General features: G+C 38.6%; 1 protein-coding gene across 2 annotated transcripts in view; it reads left to right on the top strand.

Moving 5' to 3' along the window:
• Positions 1-18400, top strand: part of FBXL20 (F-box and leucine rich repeat protein 20) — a 105494-nt gene that overhangs the window by 54970 nt on the left and 32124 nt on the right. For both annotated transcript variants that reach the window (XM_043584292.1, XM_043584293.1), the window contains exons 2-4: positions 3989-4050; positions 15020-15074; positions 17391-17465. In XM_043584292.1, the coding sequence (XP_043440227.1) occupies positions 3989-4050; positions 15020-15074; positions 17391-17465 (192 nt within the window). The remainder of the gene's footprint in view (positions 1-3988; positions 4051-15019; positions 15075-17390; positions 17466-18400) is intronic.

Raw genomic sequence — 18400 nt, 5'->3', positions numbered from 1 at the left:
TGGGATCCTCTCTCCCTCTCTCTGCCCCTCCCCTGTTCATGCTCTCTCTCTCTCTCTCTCTCTCAAAATAAATAAACTTAAAAAAATTATAATAAAAAATACAGCTACCCTTATTTTTCTCCATCTCCTCTTCACCCCATTTCTGTTACTATAGGTTTGGGGTAAAGCGCAAGAATTTACCTTTCTAACAAAGTCCCAGTTGATGTTGATGCTACTGGTCAGATGACCACAGGTTGTGAACCACTGATTTTATCCTTTCTTGCAAACTTGAGGTAGAATATATATGTACAGAAGGAAGAGGAGGAATATGTAAATCTGGACAGATGTCCTCTAAGCCTGGTGTTTCCCAAATCCTCCCAGGACACTGTATTCTTTTTTCCCTTTGCTTACCTTCATGCTCCCACAGAGACAACACCATTCAGTCTATATAAACTGATGCAAGGAAAGAAATTACTGCTGGGTGTGATTTTTTGTTCCTTTTTATATCTAGAGTTCTAGAAGTCCTGTGAATAACATATGGCAGGTGTATGGGGTTTTTTTAGTCAATTTTATTGTGTATATTCAAGAGAGCAAAATGCTTTACTAAGTGAGATATGTAGCATTTAATAAACACTTAGAGTACACAAGATAAAGAGTTTAGCATTTTTAATATATAAATGTTTGTCTTTTTGTGGATTTGAGTTGGGCAGAGTATAGTAGATTGGGTGTTTAGTGAGTCTGTTTTGTACTTAAAAGCTTTTTTTCCCCAAAGATCTTAAGCTTAAGATATATGTTGTGTGCTTACTCTGAAAAGGCTCCCAGGTCTCCATTTATACTTTAGCTTTCTTTGCATGACATTGTTATTTATGTCATCAACCCTTGATTATTCCAGTTTTTAAATGCATTATAACTCCTTCATGCATTCTTCTCTATGAAAGTACCCAGAGAGGAATGATCATAATGACATAGCGTTTTAGAAGTTGTATCATTTGAGAAGAACTTAAACTTGTTTAGGAGGGAATATGATGGCTTCATTTGAAAGATTGCCTTATAGAAGAAAGATGATTTTTTAATAGCTTCCACTAATGGGTAGAAATTATGAGGAAGTAGATTATTCTTTGATGTCAGATAATTTCCTAAAACATGTTATTGTCAGTTAATAGCATTGCTCTTATTATAAGATTATCTGTTACACTGAAACTTGATAGTCCAACTTTCCATCACCAAGTCTTTTTGCTTCTTCAAAAATCCTTCTTTTCTCCGGTGTCTTTTTTTTTTTAATTTCCACCAGCCCTGTAATATCACAGACACCTTCATCATCTTTTATTTGAACTATAATTTCAATATATTATTAGTTTATGTCCTTGCTATCAATCCAAAGTTTAATTTCCTTACGTTTCTCTTCTGTACAGGATTGTTTCAAATTTCTAGCTTGATATACAAGTTTCCTTCATGACCAAACCCCACTATCCACGTAACAGTTCATTCATTAGATTTATTGAGTTCCTACCATGTATCAGGCTCTGTGCTCAATCCTGGAAATATCATGAGCAAATGTGAAAGCCATGGCCCCTACCCTCATGGAGCTTTCCATTTATTTAGCTAGAAGATAGGTTGTTAGAGTTACCAGAAAATATTTATTGTAATTACTCTGGATGTCTGGGATTCTTTCCACTACTTTACCCTACCTCTTTACTTCCCTTCCATTACTTTTTCTACTTTGAATCATGAAATGCTAAGGCCTTCATGCTTTCATACATCTTATCTCCCCCTTTTTCCTAATTAACTTCTGGCCTTCCTTTAAGACCCAGTTTAGATGTCCTCTGTGGGCAGAATTAGTTATTTTTTCCCTTGCTCTCAGATACCTCTTGTCATTTATCTCTAATAATTAATAAAGTATTTACTTATTTCTGTGTTCGTTGTAGAGCCAGAGCTCCTGAATTACAGAGATAACGTCTCCTTTTCCTTGGATCTCGTTGCGCTGAAAAGTGCCTGATTTGACAGGGTGTTCAGTAGATGTTCATTGCCTGAAGTCAGGAGACATCTGTGTAATACTTAATAGCAGGGACTGTACATATTTCAGCCTCAGTGACATGTGTTTGCTGTTTTTACTCTGCTTTTTATTGAGTATAGGTGTTTGGTTTTTTATGTGGCTTACTGCACAAGCTTACAGTCTTGATCTCCTTTGTGGAAGAAATGGTGGCTCTGTTTAAAAGTACCCATTGTGTGAGAAAAAATGAAATATGGCCTTTTGTAGCAATGTGGATGGAACTGGAGAGTGTGATGCTAAGTGAAATAAGCCATACAGAGAAAGACAGATACCATATGGTTTCACTCTTATGTGGATCCTGAGAAACTTAACAGGAACCCATGGGGGAGGGGAAGGAAAAAAAAAAAAAGGAGGTTAGAATGGGAGAGAGCCAAAGCATAAGAGACTGTTAAAAACTGAGAACAAACTGAGGGTTGATGGGGGGTGGGAGGGAGGAGAGGGTGGGTGATGGGTATTGAGGAGGGCACCTTTTGGGATGAGCACTGGGTGTTGTATGGAAACCAATTTGTCAATAAATTTCATAAAAAAAAAAAAAAAAGTACCCATTGTGGACGGCGCCTGGATAGCTCAATTGGTTGAGCATCTGACTTTGGTTCAGGTCGTGATCTTGCAGTTCGTGAGTTCGAGCCCTGCATCTAGCTCACTGCTTTGGCTTTTCTGTCTCCCTCTCTTTGCCCCTTCCTCGCTTGCTCTCTCTCTCTCTCTCTCTCAAAAATAAATAAAACATTTTTTAAAAAGTATCCATTGTGGGTTATTTGATTAATTTGTTAAATGATCAGTTGTGTGCATCAAAATTGCATGTGGTTATGAAGCATTACCGATTTTCTGCATGTTACATAAAACTCAGAAGAGAATGTTCCCTATCCCAGTTTCTGATCATCTGCTTAAACAAGTAAATGTGACTTAGATTTGGAGAATTACCTTATCAGCACAGAGCCCGATACATGGTAGGAACTCAATAAATCTAATGAATGAACTGTTACGTGGATAGTGGGGTTTGGTCATGAAGGAGACTTGTATATCAAGCTAGAAATTTGAAACAATCCTGTAGAGAAGAGAAACATAAGGAAATTAAACTTTGGATTGGTAGCAAGGCATTTTTATTTTATTTTTTAATGGTTTGTTGTTTTTTTGGTTGTTTTTTTAACTTATTTTTGAGACTGAGAGACAGAGTCTGAACAGGGGAGGGGCAGAGAGAGAGGGAAACACAGAATCCGAAGCAGACTCCAGGTTCTGAGCTGTCAGCACAGAGCCTGACACGGGGTTCGAACTCCACAGACTGCGAGATCATGACCTGAGCCGAAGTTGGACACCCAACTGACTGAGCTACCCAGGCACTCCTCTTAATGGCGCTTTTATTTTTTATTTTTTTAATTTTTTTTTTTAACGTTTATTTATTTTTGAGACAGAGAGAGACAGAGCATGAATGGGGGAGGGGCAGAGAGAGAGGGAGACACAGAATCCGAAGCAGGCTCCAGGCTCTGAGCCATCAGCCCAGAGCCCGATGCGGGGCTTGAACTCACGGACCGCGAAATAGTGACCTGAGCTGAAGTCGGACGCTTAACCGACTAAGCCACCCAGGCGCCCCTAATGGCACTTTTAAATGGTCACTGTACAGTAATGTGATTTTAAGCAATGAGACCTTTTGCAATTTGGTTTCCTTGTGTGGAAAATGAAGATTAAGGATAATATGAAGATTCAGTACATTAATACATGAAAAACACTTAAAATAATAACTGCCACATAATGTCATCCCTCTGATTGTTATTAATTTTTTCTACAGACAAGGAACAAATTAAATGTCTCAGATGTTTTTCAGGCTAAAGAGTCTCTGAAAATATGACTTTAGCTTATTATACCCACTATACTTACCCACCCCTCTCTTTAGAGGATTGCCTCTAAACTTTGAGTTGAACATAATAAAATGTTAAGTAACACTAACTGATTTTGTTTTTGCAGATGTTCTCAAATAGTGATGAAGCTGTAATCAATAAAAAACTTCCCAAAGAACTCCTATTACGGTAAGTCTGAATGCTGATTTTAGTTTGGTTGTGTGTGTGTCATATTGTCTCTTTAAAAATTTTTAGACTTGTTGATAATTTTCATGTATGTATAGGATCTGATTATCTGAATTTGTAAATTTATTGGTTGTTTTGTTAATCTTAACTCTGTTTTCTAGATATGAATCAAAATTTTAAATGTTTAGTAACAGTTCTCTCCTGATTTGTACTTATATATGATTTTGTTTACTTGGGGTTTTTTTGCCCTATTCTTAGATAGAATGTGAAGGAGATAATACATTTTATTTTATTATAGTGCTCATCTTTTTTAAATGTTTATTTATTTATTTATTTATTTATTTATTTTTAATTTTTTTTTCAACGTTTTTATTTATTTTGGGGACAGAGAGAAACAGAGCATGAACGTGGGAGGGGCAGAGAGAGAGGGAGACACAGAATCGGAAACAGGCTCCAGGCTCTGAGCCATCAGCCCAGAGCCTGACGCGGGGCTCGAACTCCCGGACTGCGAGATCGTGACCTGGCTGAAGTCGGACGCTTAACCGACTGCGCCACCCAGGCGCCCCTAAATGTTTATTTTTGAGAGAGAGACAGAGTATGAGCGGGGAGTGGGGGGCAGGGGGGTGGGCAGAGAGAGGGAGACACAGAATCCAAAGCAGGCTCCAGTCTCCCAGCTGTCAGCACAGAGCCCGATGCAGGGCTGGAACCCACCAACCATGAGGTGACCTGAGCCAAAGTCGGACACTTAACCTACTGAGCCACCCAGGTACCCCAGTGCTGATTTTTTTTTTTTTATTTAAAAAAAAAAAATTTTTTTTTTCAACGTTTATTTATTTTTGGGACAGAGAGAGACAGAGCATGAACGGGGGAGGGGCAGAGAGAGAGGGAGACACAGAATCGGAAGCAGGCTCCAGGCTCTGAGCCATCAGCCCAGAGCCTGACGCGGGGCTCGAACTCCCGGACCGCGAGATCGTGACCTGGCTGAAGTCGGACGCTTAACCGACTGCGCCACCCAGGCGCCCCCCCAGTGCTGATTTTTTGAAGTGATTCTGATCCATCCCTTGCCCCCACTTCTTATTCCTAAAGTCATATATGACCATGAAGTAACTTGTATTTGCAACAAAATATTACGTATATTGAGGTACTGTAAAGAAGAGTTACAGACCTTTATTTTAAAGATAAAAAGGTAAAAGTGATTTTAAACTCTTTCCTTCTATTACAGTTATAATTTTACCCTCCTTATTTTTAGTTAGTTCTCTAGAAATTACATTTGGGATCACCCACAACATAAAACACAAAACCCCTAATTTACATGCATCTGACCTACGAATCACCTAGGAAAAAACTAGGGGAGTTGTTTTCAGTGCCCATTATTTGGGTACTTAATCATCCCATTCTTTGTTCACTTATGTTGAATATCGTGACTTAGAAAGAAAGGTACATTTTAGGGGTGGCTGGGTGGCTCAGTCTGTTAAGCGTCTGACTTTGGCTTAGGTCATGATCTCACAGTTTGTGAGTTCGAGCCCCACATCGGGCTCTGTGCTGACAGCTTAGAGCCTGGAGCCTGCTTCAAACTCTGTCTCTGTCTCTGTCTCTCTCTCTCTCTGTTCCTCCCCCACTCATTCTCTCTCTCTCTCTCTCCTTCAAGAATAAATTTAAAAAAATTTTTTTTTAAAGAAAGAAAGGTACATTCCCTTTTGCAAATGTTGGAAGTTAACAAGTTGTACTGGAACATCTATTTCTTGGTCTGAGCTGCTGCCACAGTCTAGCTCATAACCAGCCCAATCCATGCTCACGATGGAAAATAATCTTGCCCTGTTGCTGATAAAGAAAAGTATTCCTGGCATTTCTAAGGATTTGCACGTCTGACTCCTTCACTACTTTGCAAGCGGGGACTGTATTCTTCTAAATCTTTATGTAATACTTTATACAATGGAGATACTAAGAAAAAATAACTGAATTGAACTTGGAATGGATTTTTCCATGGAAGCAATGCATTCATACATGCAGGTTGACTATAGTTGAAATAATAGCAATACGTGCTAAGCTACTCAGAACTGTTGGAGATGTATCCTAGATATCTTGAGTATCCCTCAAATTTTAGCAAAATTATAATGGCACCATCTTAAAGAAAAATATTTTTAAATGGGTTATATTCTTTTTTAAAAAAATTTTTTTTAGCGTTTATTCAGTTTTGAGAGACAGAGTTGGGGAGTGGGCAGAAAAAGAGGGAGGCACAAAATCAGAAGCAGGCTCCAGGCTCTGAGCTGTCAGCACAGAGCCCAACACGGGGCCTGAACTCACAAACCGTAAGATCCTGACCTGAGCCAAAATTGGCCGCTTAACCAACTGAGCCACCCAGGTGCCCCTAAATGGGTTATATTCTTTACTATTATTATAAACTGAGTACACTAAGACATACTTCAATGTTTTAAATACTGGCATTACATTGTACTATAGTAGTTTACTTAAAGACTTACTAAGATTCAGGGAAATTAATCCTTTGGTAATTAGCTGCACCGTCTTATGGTTTACATTTTTTTTTGTTGGAGTTTTTCTCCATGGAAGACAGACATAAAGGCCACATACTGTATAATTCCACTTATATGAAATATCTAGGATAGACAGATCCATGGAGTTAGAAGTTGCCAGGGTCTGTGGTGAGGGATGATGGGGAGTGACTGCTAGTGGGCACAGGGTTTCTTTTGGGAATGATGAAATGTTCTGAAATTAGTGATTATGGCTGCACAACACTGTGGATATAAATCTCCCATCTTCTTCAGTACAGATTACTAACCACTCCCAAATAAATATAGATACCCCCAACTTATGTACCTCAATTCCTAAAACAATAAGTTTATTTAATGCAACAAACATTTTTGAATTGCTAAAATGCCCCTGCTTTTTCCTATCATCTACTGTATAGTACCTTTATGTGGAGTTTCATAATTGAAAGATCATGTTTCTGCAAACACATCACTAATCCCTGAGCAATTTGTATAAATATAATATTACGCCTAGGGGGGCATAGGTGAGAAACTTTATAGATAATGATCCTAGTTAGACTTTAGTAACCTTTTCTCCACAAAAGAAAGCACTATAGACAGACATGGCTGGAGGCCAAATGCAGACCTAGGAGACTCTGAAGCATGTGTCTCAACAATCCTAATTCCATTGTTAGAATGTACTGACTGGGGTTCTGAATATCAAGATCCCAAATGAGTTAGCTTTTCACCTGGATTTTAACATTACAGTACATTAAAAAGAAAGAAAGAGAGAAGACAAATATAAGAGCTTGGTCTTTCCAGTCCTGATTTGGCTCCCTAGTAAGATGAATGTGATCTATGTCAGGGCTTAAATCTCTTCTTCCACTCCATATGTAGTCCATCCAAATATCTACTATTATTTTGTAAATTTTGACTTCTATTTATTCTACGTACTTGACAATGAAGATAATTATCTTTAGAAACCCAATATAAAGATTGATGGGATGGGCTTCTAGGTTTTAGTGAGAGCAGTGTTTTTTTGTTGGGGGGTGAGCTCACAATAAGCATTTACTTGTCCAAATATCATAACATTAACTTAAATTAAAACATCAGGGAGCCTGGGTAGCTCAGTCAGTTGGGCATCCAACTCTTGCTTTGAGCTCAAGTCATGAGCTCATGGTTGATGGGTTCAAGGTTCGAACTCTGTGTCTGACTCCGCATTGACAATGCAGAGCCTGCTTGGGATTCTGTTTCCTCTCTCTGCCCCTCTCTCACTCTCATCGTCTCTCCCCCTCTCAAAATAAATATTGGTTTTTTTGAAAAAAAAAACCAGTGGAGTTATAAATATAGATCTATAGCATAAATCAAGAGGAAATTAAATTGTTATCTCTATAATAAGCCAGAATAATAAACTACATTATACTTAGCACCTTCCTGTTTTTCATCATCTTCAGGCTAAGTACCTAAGATCATGTTGACAGTGGTCCTTTTCTCTACACTTTAACGCTTTACATAACTCATTCTGAAATACCCATGTCTGTAACCAGAATGGTTAAGTGACGCCTGATAACAACACTTTTGTGGTGAGCATTTCATAATGTATGCAAATCACTGTGTTGTACTCTTTTTTTAAGTAGGCTCCACGCCTAGTGTGGGGCTTGAACTCACAACCCTGAGATCAAGAGTTGTGTGCTGTACAGACTGGGCCAGCCAGATGCCCTGATAGCTAGAATGGTTAAGATCAAAGAGATAGGAAGACTGAGATGGAATGAAGGGTCTGCTGTTGTCTAAGGATCTTCTTGATTGCTTCAATTAAAGTCTTTCCCCATTTCTTCTCAATAGACTGTTGAAAAACTGGCCTGGCTTTAGGCTACCCAGATTAAAAAAAAACTTTTTTAACTTTTATTTTTGAGAGACAGAGACAGCATGTGGAGGAGGAGCAGAGAGAGAGAGACACACACACAGAATCTGAAGCAGGCTCCAGGCTCTGAGCTGTCAGCCCAGAGCCCGACGTGGGGCTCAAACTCACCAACTGTAAGATCATGACCTGAGCCAAAGTCAGATGCTCAACTGACTGAGCCACCCAGGCTCCCCAAGGCTGCCCAGGTTTAAACAAAGTAGACCTCACCTTCCCCACTCCTGATAAAGAATACCGAGAGACAAAAAGACAACTGAGACATCATGTGGAAGAAGATAGGGTCTAATTATACATAAAACTCATTATGGTACAAAAAAAGAAAGCCCAAGTCCTTAATACTAAATCCCTGGTAGAGAACATGGGACTGATAAAATCAATACTGAAAGTAGATTTTGGGATATGGTTACCTATAGTATGGTTCTGTAAAAAGGATTTATTCCTACCTTCCTTTGGCTTCAGTCTTATGACAAATATCCCAAACCTTCTTGAACAGCACCTCTTAACATAATTCTTATTAAAAAAGTTAAAAAACAGAGTGGTCCTGGAGAGGGTATAACTGGATAATTCAAGTCATACAACGGGCATGTCCATAGGTACAACTTTTTTGGAGAGTAATTTGACAGTGTACTTTAAGAGATACACATATTATAACCGGTAGAAGCAAACATATGAGTAAAAATGGTTTGCAGAATTTTCATGGCAGCATTATTTGAAATTATGAAAAGTTAGAAACAGTTTTAATATACATAAGTAAAAATGCTTAAATAAATTATGGTATATTCAGTCAGTGATTGGACTATTTATTGTACTTAGCTGCCTTTTAAAAGAATAAGGTAAAGAGGACGCCTGGGTGGCACAGTCGGTTAAACTTCCGACTTTAGCTCAGGTCATGATCTTACCACTCATGAGTTTGAGCCCTGAACTGTGCTATGCTGACAGCTCAGAGCCTGGAGTCTGCTTTGGATTCTGTGTCTCCCTCTCTCTGCCCCACCCCGCTCACGCTTTGTCTCTCTGCTCTTCAAAAATAAATAAACACTAAAACTTAAAAATAAATAAAGAATGAGGTAGAGCTACATGAGCTGACCTAAAAAGATGTCAATGATTATGTATTTTTTTAAGTTTATTTATCTTGAGAGAGACAGAGTGTGCGCATGAGTGCAAGCAGGTGAGAGGCAGAGAGAGAGAATCCCAAGGAAGCTCCAAGCTGTCAGCACAGAGCCCGACATGGGGTTTGAACCCACGAACTGTGAGATCATGACATGAGCCGAAATCCAGAGTCAGATGGTCAAATGACTGAGCCACCCAGGTGCCCCAAGATGTCAAATTATTAAATGACAGAAACAAAAACAAGTTGTGGGAGCATATTTATATCATGTTTTCATTTTTGAAAAATATAAAATACACATACATGAAGACGTGCTAAGTACTGTACATATTATATATCTAGATATAAGTAGATACATCTACCTTTGTTTTTTTTAATTTTTTTTAATTTTTTTTAATTTTTTTTTTTTTTTTTTTACTCTTCCTGCTTCTTCAGTTTTTAACATTTATTTATTTTTGAGAGACAGAGAGAGACAGAGTATGAGCAGGGGAGGGGCAGAGAGAGAGGGAGACACAGAATCCGAAACAGGCTCCAGGCTCTGAGCTGTCAGCACAGAGCCCGACACGGGGCCCGAACCCACACACTGCGAGATCATGACCTGAGCCGAAGTCAGACACTTAACCGACTGAGCCACCCAGGCGCCCCTACATCTGCTACCTTTGGAGGGAAGAATAGGCTTTTGGCAGGGGGTATTGAGAGAGCAGGGATAAGAAAGCCATTTGTTTACCACTTTGTATTTTTCTTTTTCTTTTTTTTTTTTAACATTTATTTATTTTTGAGACAGAGACAGAGCATGAACAGGGGAGGGTCAGAGAGAGAGGGAGACACAGAATCCGAAACAGGCTCCAGACTCTGAGCCGTCAGCACAGAGCCCGACGCGGGGCTCAAACTCATGGACCGTGAGATCATGACCTGAGCCGAAGTCGGAGGCTTAACTGACTGAGCCACCTAGGCGCCCCTGTATTTTTCTAAGTGTTTGTTTTGTTTTGTTTTTGTTTTTTTTGAGTTTATCATTTATTTTGAGAGAGAGGGAGAGAGAATCCTAAGCAGGTTCTGTGCTGTCAGCTCAGAGCCCAACACAGGACTCTATAGTCCTGGACTGTGAGATCATGACCTGAGATGATATCAAGAGTCGCTCAGTCAATCATCTGAGCCACCCAGGCGCCCCTTGTTAATAAAGGTTTTGGGGGCACCTGGATGGCTCAGTTGGTAAAGCATCTGACTTCGGCTCAGGTCATGATCACACAGTTCATGAGTTTGAGCCCTGCGTTGGGCTCTGTTCTGACAGTTCAGAGCCTGGAGCCTGTTTCCAATTCTGTGTCTCCCTCTCTCTCTGACCCTCCCCAACTTGTGCTCTGTCTCTCTCCCTGTCAAAAATAAATAAAACCTTTAAAAAAATAAAAAAATTTTAGGGGCACCTGGGTGGCTCAGTGGGTTAAGTGTCTGCCTTCGGCTCAGGTCATGATCTCACGGTTCATGAGTTCGAGCCCCACAACCGGGCTCTCTGCTGTCCATGCAGAGCCCGCTTCATATCCTCTGTCTCCCTTCCTCCCTGGCTCTCTCTCTCTCTCTCTTTCTCTCCCCCTGTCTCAAAATAAATAAATTTTTTAAAAAAAGTGTTTTTCTTCAAAAAAAGTTTTTGAAGGAAAAAACTTCAGAAAAAAGTTTTTTTTTCTTCATCAAAGATGAAGATCTTTGGCTACATGATGTGTTAAGGCCTGCTCCGAATTTAAAGTTCTGATACTTGTCTACTGTCAGGTGGAAACTACACCACATTTTCAAAATTGCAACCTTCTTATTCCTCACGAGAGACCATCAGTTTGCAGGAATGGTTCATTAAAGCTGTATGCTAGTGTCTTTTATTGTCAAACTACAGATGTAGGTTTACTAGATACAGGTTTTACCCCTGTTGTAAGTGAGAGGACTTTAGGTATAATTAGGACATTTTGGTTATTCATGATCTTGTGAAGAATTCTGCTAAAAGCAATATATGTTACCTGTAGCTATCATGGACAAGAGCTTTGACTCTTTGGTTTAGATTCTGTTACGGATTAAACTATAAGAGCTCTCTATACATATTTGGTTATTAATGTGAACGTAAAGACCATACATTCCACATTAATAAGTGGGTCAGAGTTGGCAGACACAACCTCCACAAGATTGGATCATCTTCAGCATCTGAAATTAGGGCTGTGCTTTTTGTCTCCTTTTTGAATTTTAAATTTTTTTTTTTAACGTTTTTATTTATTTTTGGGACAGAGACAGAGCATGAACGGGGGAGGGGCAGAGAGAGAGGGAGACACAGAATCGGAAACAGGCTCCAGGCTCCGAGCCATCAGCCCAGAGCCTGACGCGGGGCTCGAACTCCCGGACCGCGAGATCTTGACCTGGCTGAAGTTGGACGCTTAACCGACTGCGCCACCCAGGCGCCCCTGTCTCCTTTTTGACTTGAATCTCAATGCAAAACTGCTCTTAAATAAGCCAGATGCATACCCCTGGCCGTAAAGAATAGAAAAACAAGTATCTCATGTGTTTTTGAAATGATTTTATTGTTACAGATCTGGAGAGGACACATCAGACAACTGGTCTTTTATCCAACTACTTACAGTTACCTAACCAAGATTATACTGATTAGAAATTATGCAAACCTAATCTACTCATATCTGGAAATCCCATGTAGCACACTAAACCATTGAGTTCCTCAGGTGTACAAGTAATCAGCTGCTTAATTATTAGCTAGACTAAGTTGACCAGGGAAGTTCTGTCTCTCTAAATGAAAAGCTCTATAGGAATGTTAATGAGACTGATTTTTTTTTTTTTTTTTTTTTTTTTTACTATGTTGAGCAACAGGCCATATCACCTTCTATGAACATTTTCCAAACAAAAGTCATCTTAGCTATGCTCTGTGGTATAGAATTTTGAGCAATTCATTAACCATTTGTTGACATGCTGGAAATAACTTATAATTTTGTCTTGAGGAAATAAAACTCAGTGCAAAAGTTAGGGTGGTGCTTTATTGGGATGAAGTCATGGTTAGGCCTTTTTATTTTCCATCAAAGGATGACAGATATACTTGTTCACTGATTTGAAGTACAGGGATCAATCATCAATCCACAACTAAGGATATTTCAGTTGTAGGACCTTATAAGAAATATAATCCTTGTGCTAGTCGTACGAAAACTTAAGAGAAGTGATATTTATAGAAGATTGTCTGAAGGACATTCATGATTCCTTTAAGTATGCTATATTCTGTCTGTGGTGGGCACTGTAATTGACTTTCTAGCATCCACTTCAGCCCAGTTAATTAGTTTAAACCTGTCACAGTGATTGGTTAAGGCCTACGCCAATTTAGGCTAATGAGACCTGAGAAGAGGCTTTATTGCAGTATAAATGCCTGCCCGTCTCTCCCCTCAGAGTGAACAAAGACACATGTTGATCCAGTATTTGCTGGCATCCATCCTGTGCCTATAAAGAAAAGAGCTTTTAGGACCAAGCTGATGCTGTTCCTAGCAGAATAAACAGAAAATTGCTGATGACATTGTGGATCCCCTAAATCAATTAACCTTGAGATGCAGGCAGCCTGTTCTTTGTATTTCCTTTTGTATGAAATAACCTCCCTTACGGTTTAAGCCCATCTCGGTTAGGGTTTCTATTACTTGTGGCCAAAAGCAACCTTGGATCAATTGGACTGTCAGAAGCATGCATTTTTATATACTATTATTTTTTTTTCAACGTTTATTTATTTTTGGGACAGAGAGAGACAGAGCATGAACGGGGGAGGGGCAGAGAGAGAGGGAAACACAGAATCGGAAACAGGCTCCAGGCTCTGAGCCATCAGCCCAGAGCCTGACGCGGGGCTCGAACTCCCGGACCGCGAGATCGTGACCTGGCTGAAGTCGGACGCTTAACCGACTGCGCCACCCAGGCGCCCCTGTTTTTAACTATTATAAAGGTGCTACAAGATGTGACCATATGAAATCTGTGACTGAATTTGCTTTGGGACTTTATCCACCAAATCTAAGTAGACTCCTTTGAGAAATTTCTCTTAGAAAGTAGTGCTAGAGAGGCGCCTGGAGACTCAGTTGGTTAAGTGTCCGAATTTGGCTCAGGTCATGATTCACAGTTGGTGAGTTAGAGCCCCACATCAGGCTCTGTGCTGACAGCTCAGAGCCTGGAGCCTGCTTCGGATTCTGTGTCTCCCTCTCTCTCTGCTCCTCCCCCACTCACATTTTGTGTCTCTTACAAAATTAAATAAACATTTAAAAAAATTCTTAAAAAAAAAAAAAGTAGTGCTAGAAAGAGCTCTGATTTTATGGTATAATGTATATGTTTCTTCTTTCCTGTTAAGAATATTATTTTGTTTATGCTACCAAGAAATTTAAAACTAAATGTGAGACTTCTCTATAGAAACTATGTAAACTCTTCCAAGGGTACATCTGTTTCCTTTCTGGCTTTGGTTTTCTACTTTAAAAAATATTTTTCATGGTCCTCATAGTTTGTTTGTATTTATTATTATTTGCTCCTGATCCAAGCCATCTCAAGTACTCTGGAGACAAATTTAATAAATAAAAATAAAATGGATTCCAGCGTTATAGCTGACATACTGATTTACATATAAGATTACGATATGCATGAAATATTGCCGACAGAGCCCCCCCAGGTGCCCAGAGAATTTATAAAATTCTTAAAGCAAAATTAACTTTAATTTACGTAAACCTTTAAAGCATATACTATATTACACTTGTTGCCACTTGCAAAAGAGTTTAGCTTATTATTCAGATTAAAATGACCTTTACAGGTGCTCATGAGTAAGGAGGGCTTTAAAAAGACACGACCCTTGCATTTATTGCCAGGATGCTCTGACCTGTTTTTACAGGTCGCTTCTAGTGTAGTGTAGGGAGTCACCACACTTTAAGCAAATCAATTATTTCCAAAAACAATGCTTCAAAATAAATATTTAACCTCTGTAAGACTGAGTAAAATTCTAGGCAGTGTTTCTTGACATTAATGTGGTAAATGAGATTTATAATTTCCTAAATTAGAATTAGAGATTTAACATTTTGTAGTCACTATTTTTTAAGAGTTACTCTATTATTTAATCTTTTTTCCCTCATAACCATAAAATTCTTTATAAAGTTATCCCTCCCCTAGCCCTTTTTTGGATAGCCAGAAGTGTGAAAATTATTTTTTTGCTTTTAACAAATTATATCAGTTAGAAATATTTTATCATCCCTTGATGTAAGTAATTGAACTTGTATGGTACTTGTACGTACATTCTCAAGTAAAAGATTGCCCAATGTTTTATATGGGCAGTATTAAGTTGTAAGTTGCTCCAGCTTTTGTGTTTGTTCAGAAGAACTTCTCTCTTTTCGTGCATGTATTAACATAGCCAAGTTATTTATAGGTAAAAATCAAGAGAAACTCATTTATCATATAATAAAGCTTGTCTCCCTCTCTTTTTAGGATATTTTCTTTTCTGGATGTTGTTACCTTGTGTCGCTGTGCTCAGGTCTCCAGGGTAAGAATGATTGATGTGATTATGGGGGAGATCTGTAGTAGGCAGATCATTTACTTCAGATGTTGTATGTTTCAGAGAATGTTATTTCATCCATGGCATTCCCAAACCTATATAATTCTATAGTAAGATTCTACTATATGTCTCTATCAATTTTTTTGTTTTTTTGTTTGTTTGTTTTGTTTTTTCTGAGAGAGACGGGAGGGAGGGCAGAGAGAGAGGGAGAGAGAGAGAAAATCTCCCCTCTGCTCCCCTCTGCTAGCGTAGAGCTCAGTGCGGGGCTTGAACTCAACTCTGACATCGTGACCTGAGCTGAAATCAAGAGTCAGACACTTAACCAAGTGAGCCACCCAAGCTCCCCAGTTTTTTGGAACTCTTGACTATTTGTTTAATGTAAACAGGAAACATTTTCAAGAAAAAAGTATTATATGTGCAAATCAAAAGGTTAGGCTCTCCTCTGAATTATAACAAAATAGTGTTTCATTAAGTTTTCCTAATTCATTTTATACACACACACACACACACACATCCCACACACAGAGGCTCTTGAGAATCTAATTCTCATTTTTTTCCCCATATTACTTTCAATTATCAATTGTTTTCAGTTTCTCATATTATCAAAAGATAATAGCTAGAAATTAATTTATTAAAAAACTATAGGGCATTCTCTAAGTTTTTTATTTCACTTAATTATCTATTTTTGTTAATTGACATTGTTTGACAAAACTGAAACGTCATAATCTTACCGGCTGCTACTAATATAGAGTGGATTCTGTGTTGTGTTATGGGAAATTTGTTTTATGAACCATTCAACTCTCTTTTGTGATACAGATATATAATGATTAACTTAAAATGAATGAACACCTGCAGTCATCTTTTTTTTATAAGCTGGAAATGGCTTTTTGCTTTTTCGGTTAATAAACACTGAGAAACTACTATGTATCAGATACAGTCCTAGGTGCTGGATATATAACACGGTTCTATTATAAAGTATGGTTTTTATCTTTGTAGGTGTGTGCAGGTTTTCAAATAACCAACACTACTTCCCTCAAAATAACCCATAAAACTTACCATCAAAAATTCACGGTGTCTTGCTAACTTTAATGTAATTCTGCATCATAAAAACCTACTAAATCTGTGTATCAGCTACTTTGGAAACCATCAGCAGTATTCTGATGTTTTCTCTTCATGACTTTTTTGTCCCCTGTACTTGAGTGGTTGCTTTAGACATGGCTGGTACAAATGAATAGGGTTTCCTTAATATCTCCGTATGAAGCTGAGGTCATCATTGAGAAACAAAATACCCAGGCCAGTGTCTAAACATGTTTCGTTGCAGGGTCTCATGTCACAAATGTTGATTTGAGTGAATTTTAATTGTTTTCATTTGTAGGTTTCTCTTCCCTATTATGTTTTAACTTAAAGGAAAGCACAACACCAATTTTCATTAAATGGAGACTTGGCACATCAGTAGTTATCCTGTTGTTCTCTGTACTTTAAGTAGTTAATGAATTTGTTCTTTTAAAAAAAGATTCTAGGGGTGCCTGAGTGGCACAGTCAGTTAAGCTTCCAACTTTGGCTTAGGTCATGATCTCATGGTTCGTGAGTTCAAGCCCCGCAGGCTCTCTGCTGTCAGTGCAGAAGCTGCTTTGGATCCTCTGTCGCCCTCTCCCTCCCCTGCCCCCCGCCTCCCCCATCATGGAATCTAGCCCTGTTTAGGCCTGCTTAGGATTCTCTCTCTCCCTCCCTCTGCCCCTCCCCTGCTCACTTGCTTTGTCAAAATAAATAAATAAACTTAAAAAAAAAAAAAGGGACTCTAGAAAGGAACCTGTCATGCACAGTTTCCTTTCTTGTATCTCAGTATTGACTCTGTTTCAGTGTGTTCCAGTAAGAGGTGATATGCTAAGTTTATAACTCAACAATACTAAGACTTTTGTTTATACTTTAATAGGGAAAACTTTTAAAGGCTTTCTCATTAAAATACGGAATGATCCACACAAATTAGAAACTAAATCTTCCAGTTAGAAAAGAGTTTCTGATTAGGATCCTTATCACAACCTGTCCTTTCCCAGCTTCCCCCCACCTCCCACCCCACCCCAGCTGCTAGTTTCTATACCCACTCATTTTTGAGATAATCTAATTGGGTAAACTATGAATCAGAAATAAAACAGACCTTTTGGGAGTTAATGGTGGTGGGCGTGGGATGGGGGGTGCTGAGAAGTTTTTGGTCAATTTCAATCATTAGTTTGAATTGTGAACTTGCCTATTGTTGATTTCCCCCCTTGAGCTTCTGCTCATTTTGTCTCTTTTTCTTCAAAACAGGCCTGGAATGTTCTGGCTCTGGATGGCAGTAACTGGCAGCGAATTGACCTGTTTGATTTCCAGAGGGATATTGAGGTATAATTATGTGGTGTGTGGCCCCATTTCTCATGTTAGAATGTAATTACAGCATGGAACAGATTAGCCCCAACCATATAAATCTCCTTTCCCTGGAGAGAGAAACTATTAATTTCAGTGCATCTGAACTTCATGGGAACTTGCAATGTTCCCAACAGCTTGCTCAGTTTTTGAGAATAAGCGGAACTGTTTTACTTATAGAATACTAAGTTATTTAGTATTAATAGGACTACAATTTTTTGCTTTTATTTTTGTGGTGGAAATGTGAACACATTTGCTCATTGTAAGGGAGTCTTTTTATATTTTCTTATTGAAGAATGAGTAGACTTAACAGTTTGTTGGGGGATGATATTTGCATAAATTCTTCTTGAGATGAGCATTTTGGTTTTTTGGGAGCCTACAGACAGTTTTGTGGAGAACAAAAAAAGAATAAAGCCAAATCATTTAATGAATTATTTTTGCTAGGAAGAGATTTTTCTTTTCCCCTTCTCACTTTTCCCCTGTATTTCATCTTAGTATAGCCTATTATCTCTAAACTGGAGAAGGATAATGGCTTAAGCTTAAGATTATCTTAACATGAACCTGAGCTCTGTGGTCCTTGGTTTTCTTGTCAGGAGAAATAATAGCTTCCTCATTTGTTATAAGAATAAAATAAGATTTAGATTTAGATTAAAAAAAATTTTTTTTATACGTTGCAGTGAAACTTGTGGATCCATATAAGAAGTTTTTAGGGGCACCTGAATGACTCAGTCAGTTAAGTGTCCGACTCTTGCTTTCAGCTCAGGTCATGATCTCACAGTTTGTATGATCGAGTCCCACAGCAGGCTCTGTACTTTTCTCTCCCTCTTCCTCTGCCATTCAAGCTTTCTCTCTCTCTCTCTCTCTCTCTCTCTCTCTCAATAAATAAATAAATAAATAAATAAATAAATAAGCAA

The sequence above is a fragment of the Prionailurus bengalensis genome, chromosome E1 (assembly GCF_016509475.1).
Source record: "Prionailurus bengalensis isolate Pbe53 chromosome E1, Fcat_Pben_1.1_paternal_pri, whole genome shotgun sequence".
NCBI lineage: Eukaryota > Metazoa > Chordata > Mammalia > Carnivora > Felidae > Prionailurus > Prionailurus bengalensis.
Note: the sequence above shows the minus strand (reverse complement) of the source record. Positions and strands in the feature narration are given on the sequence as shown.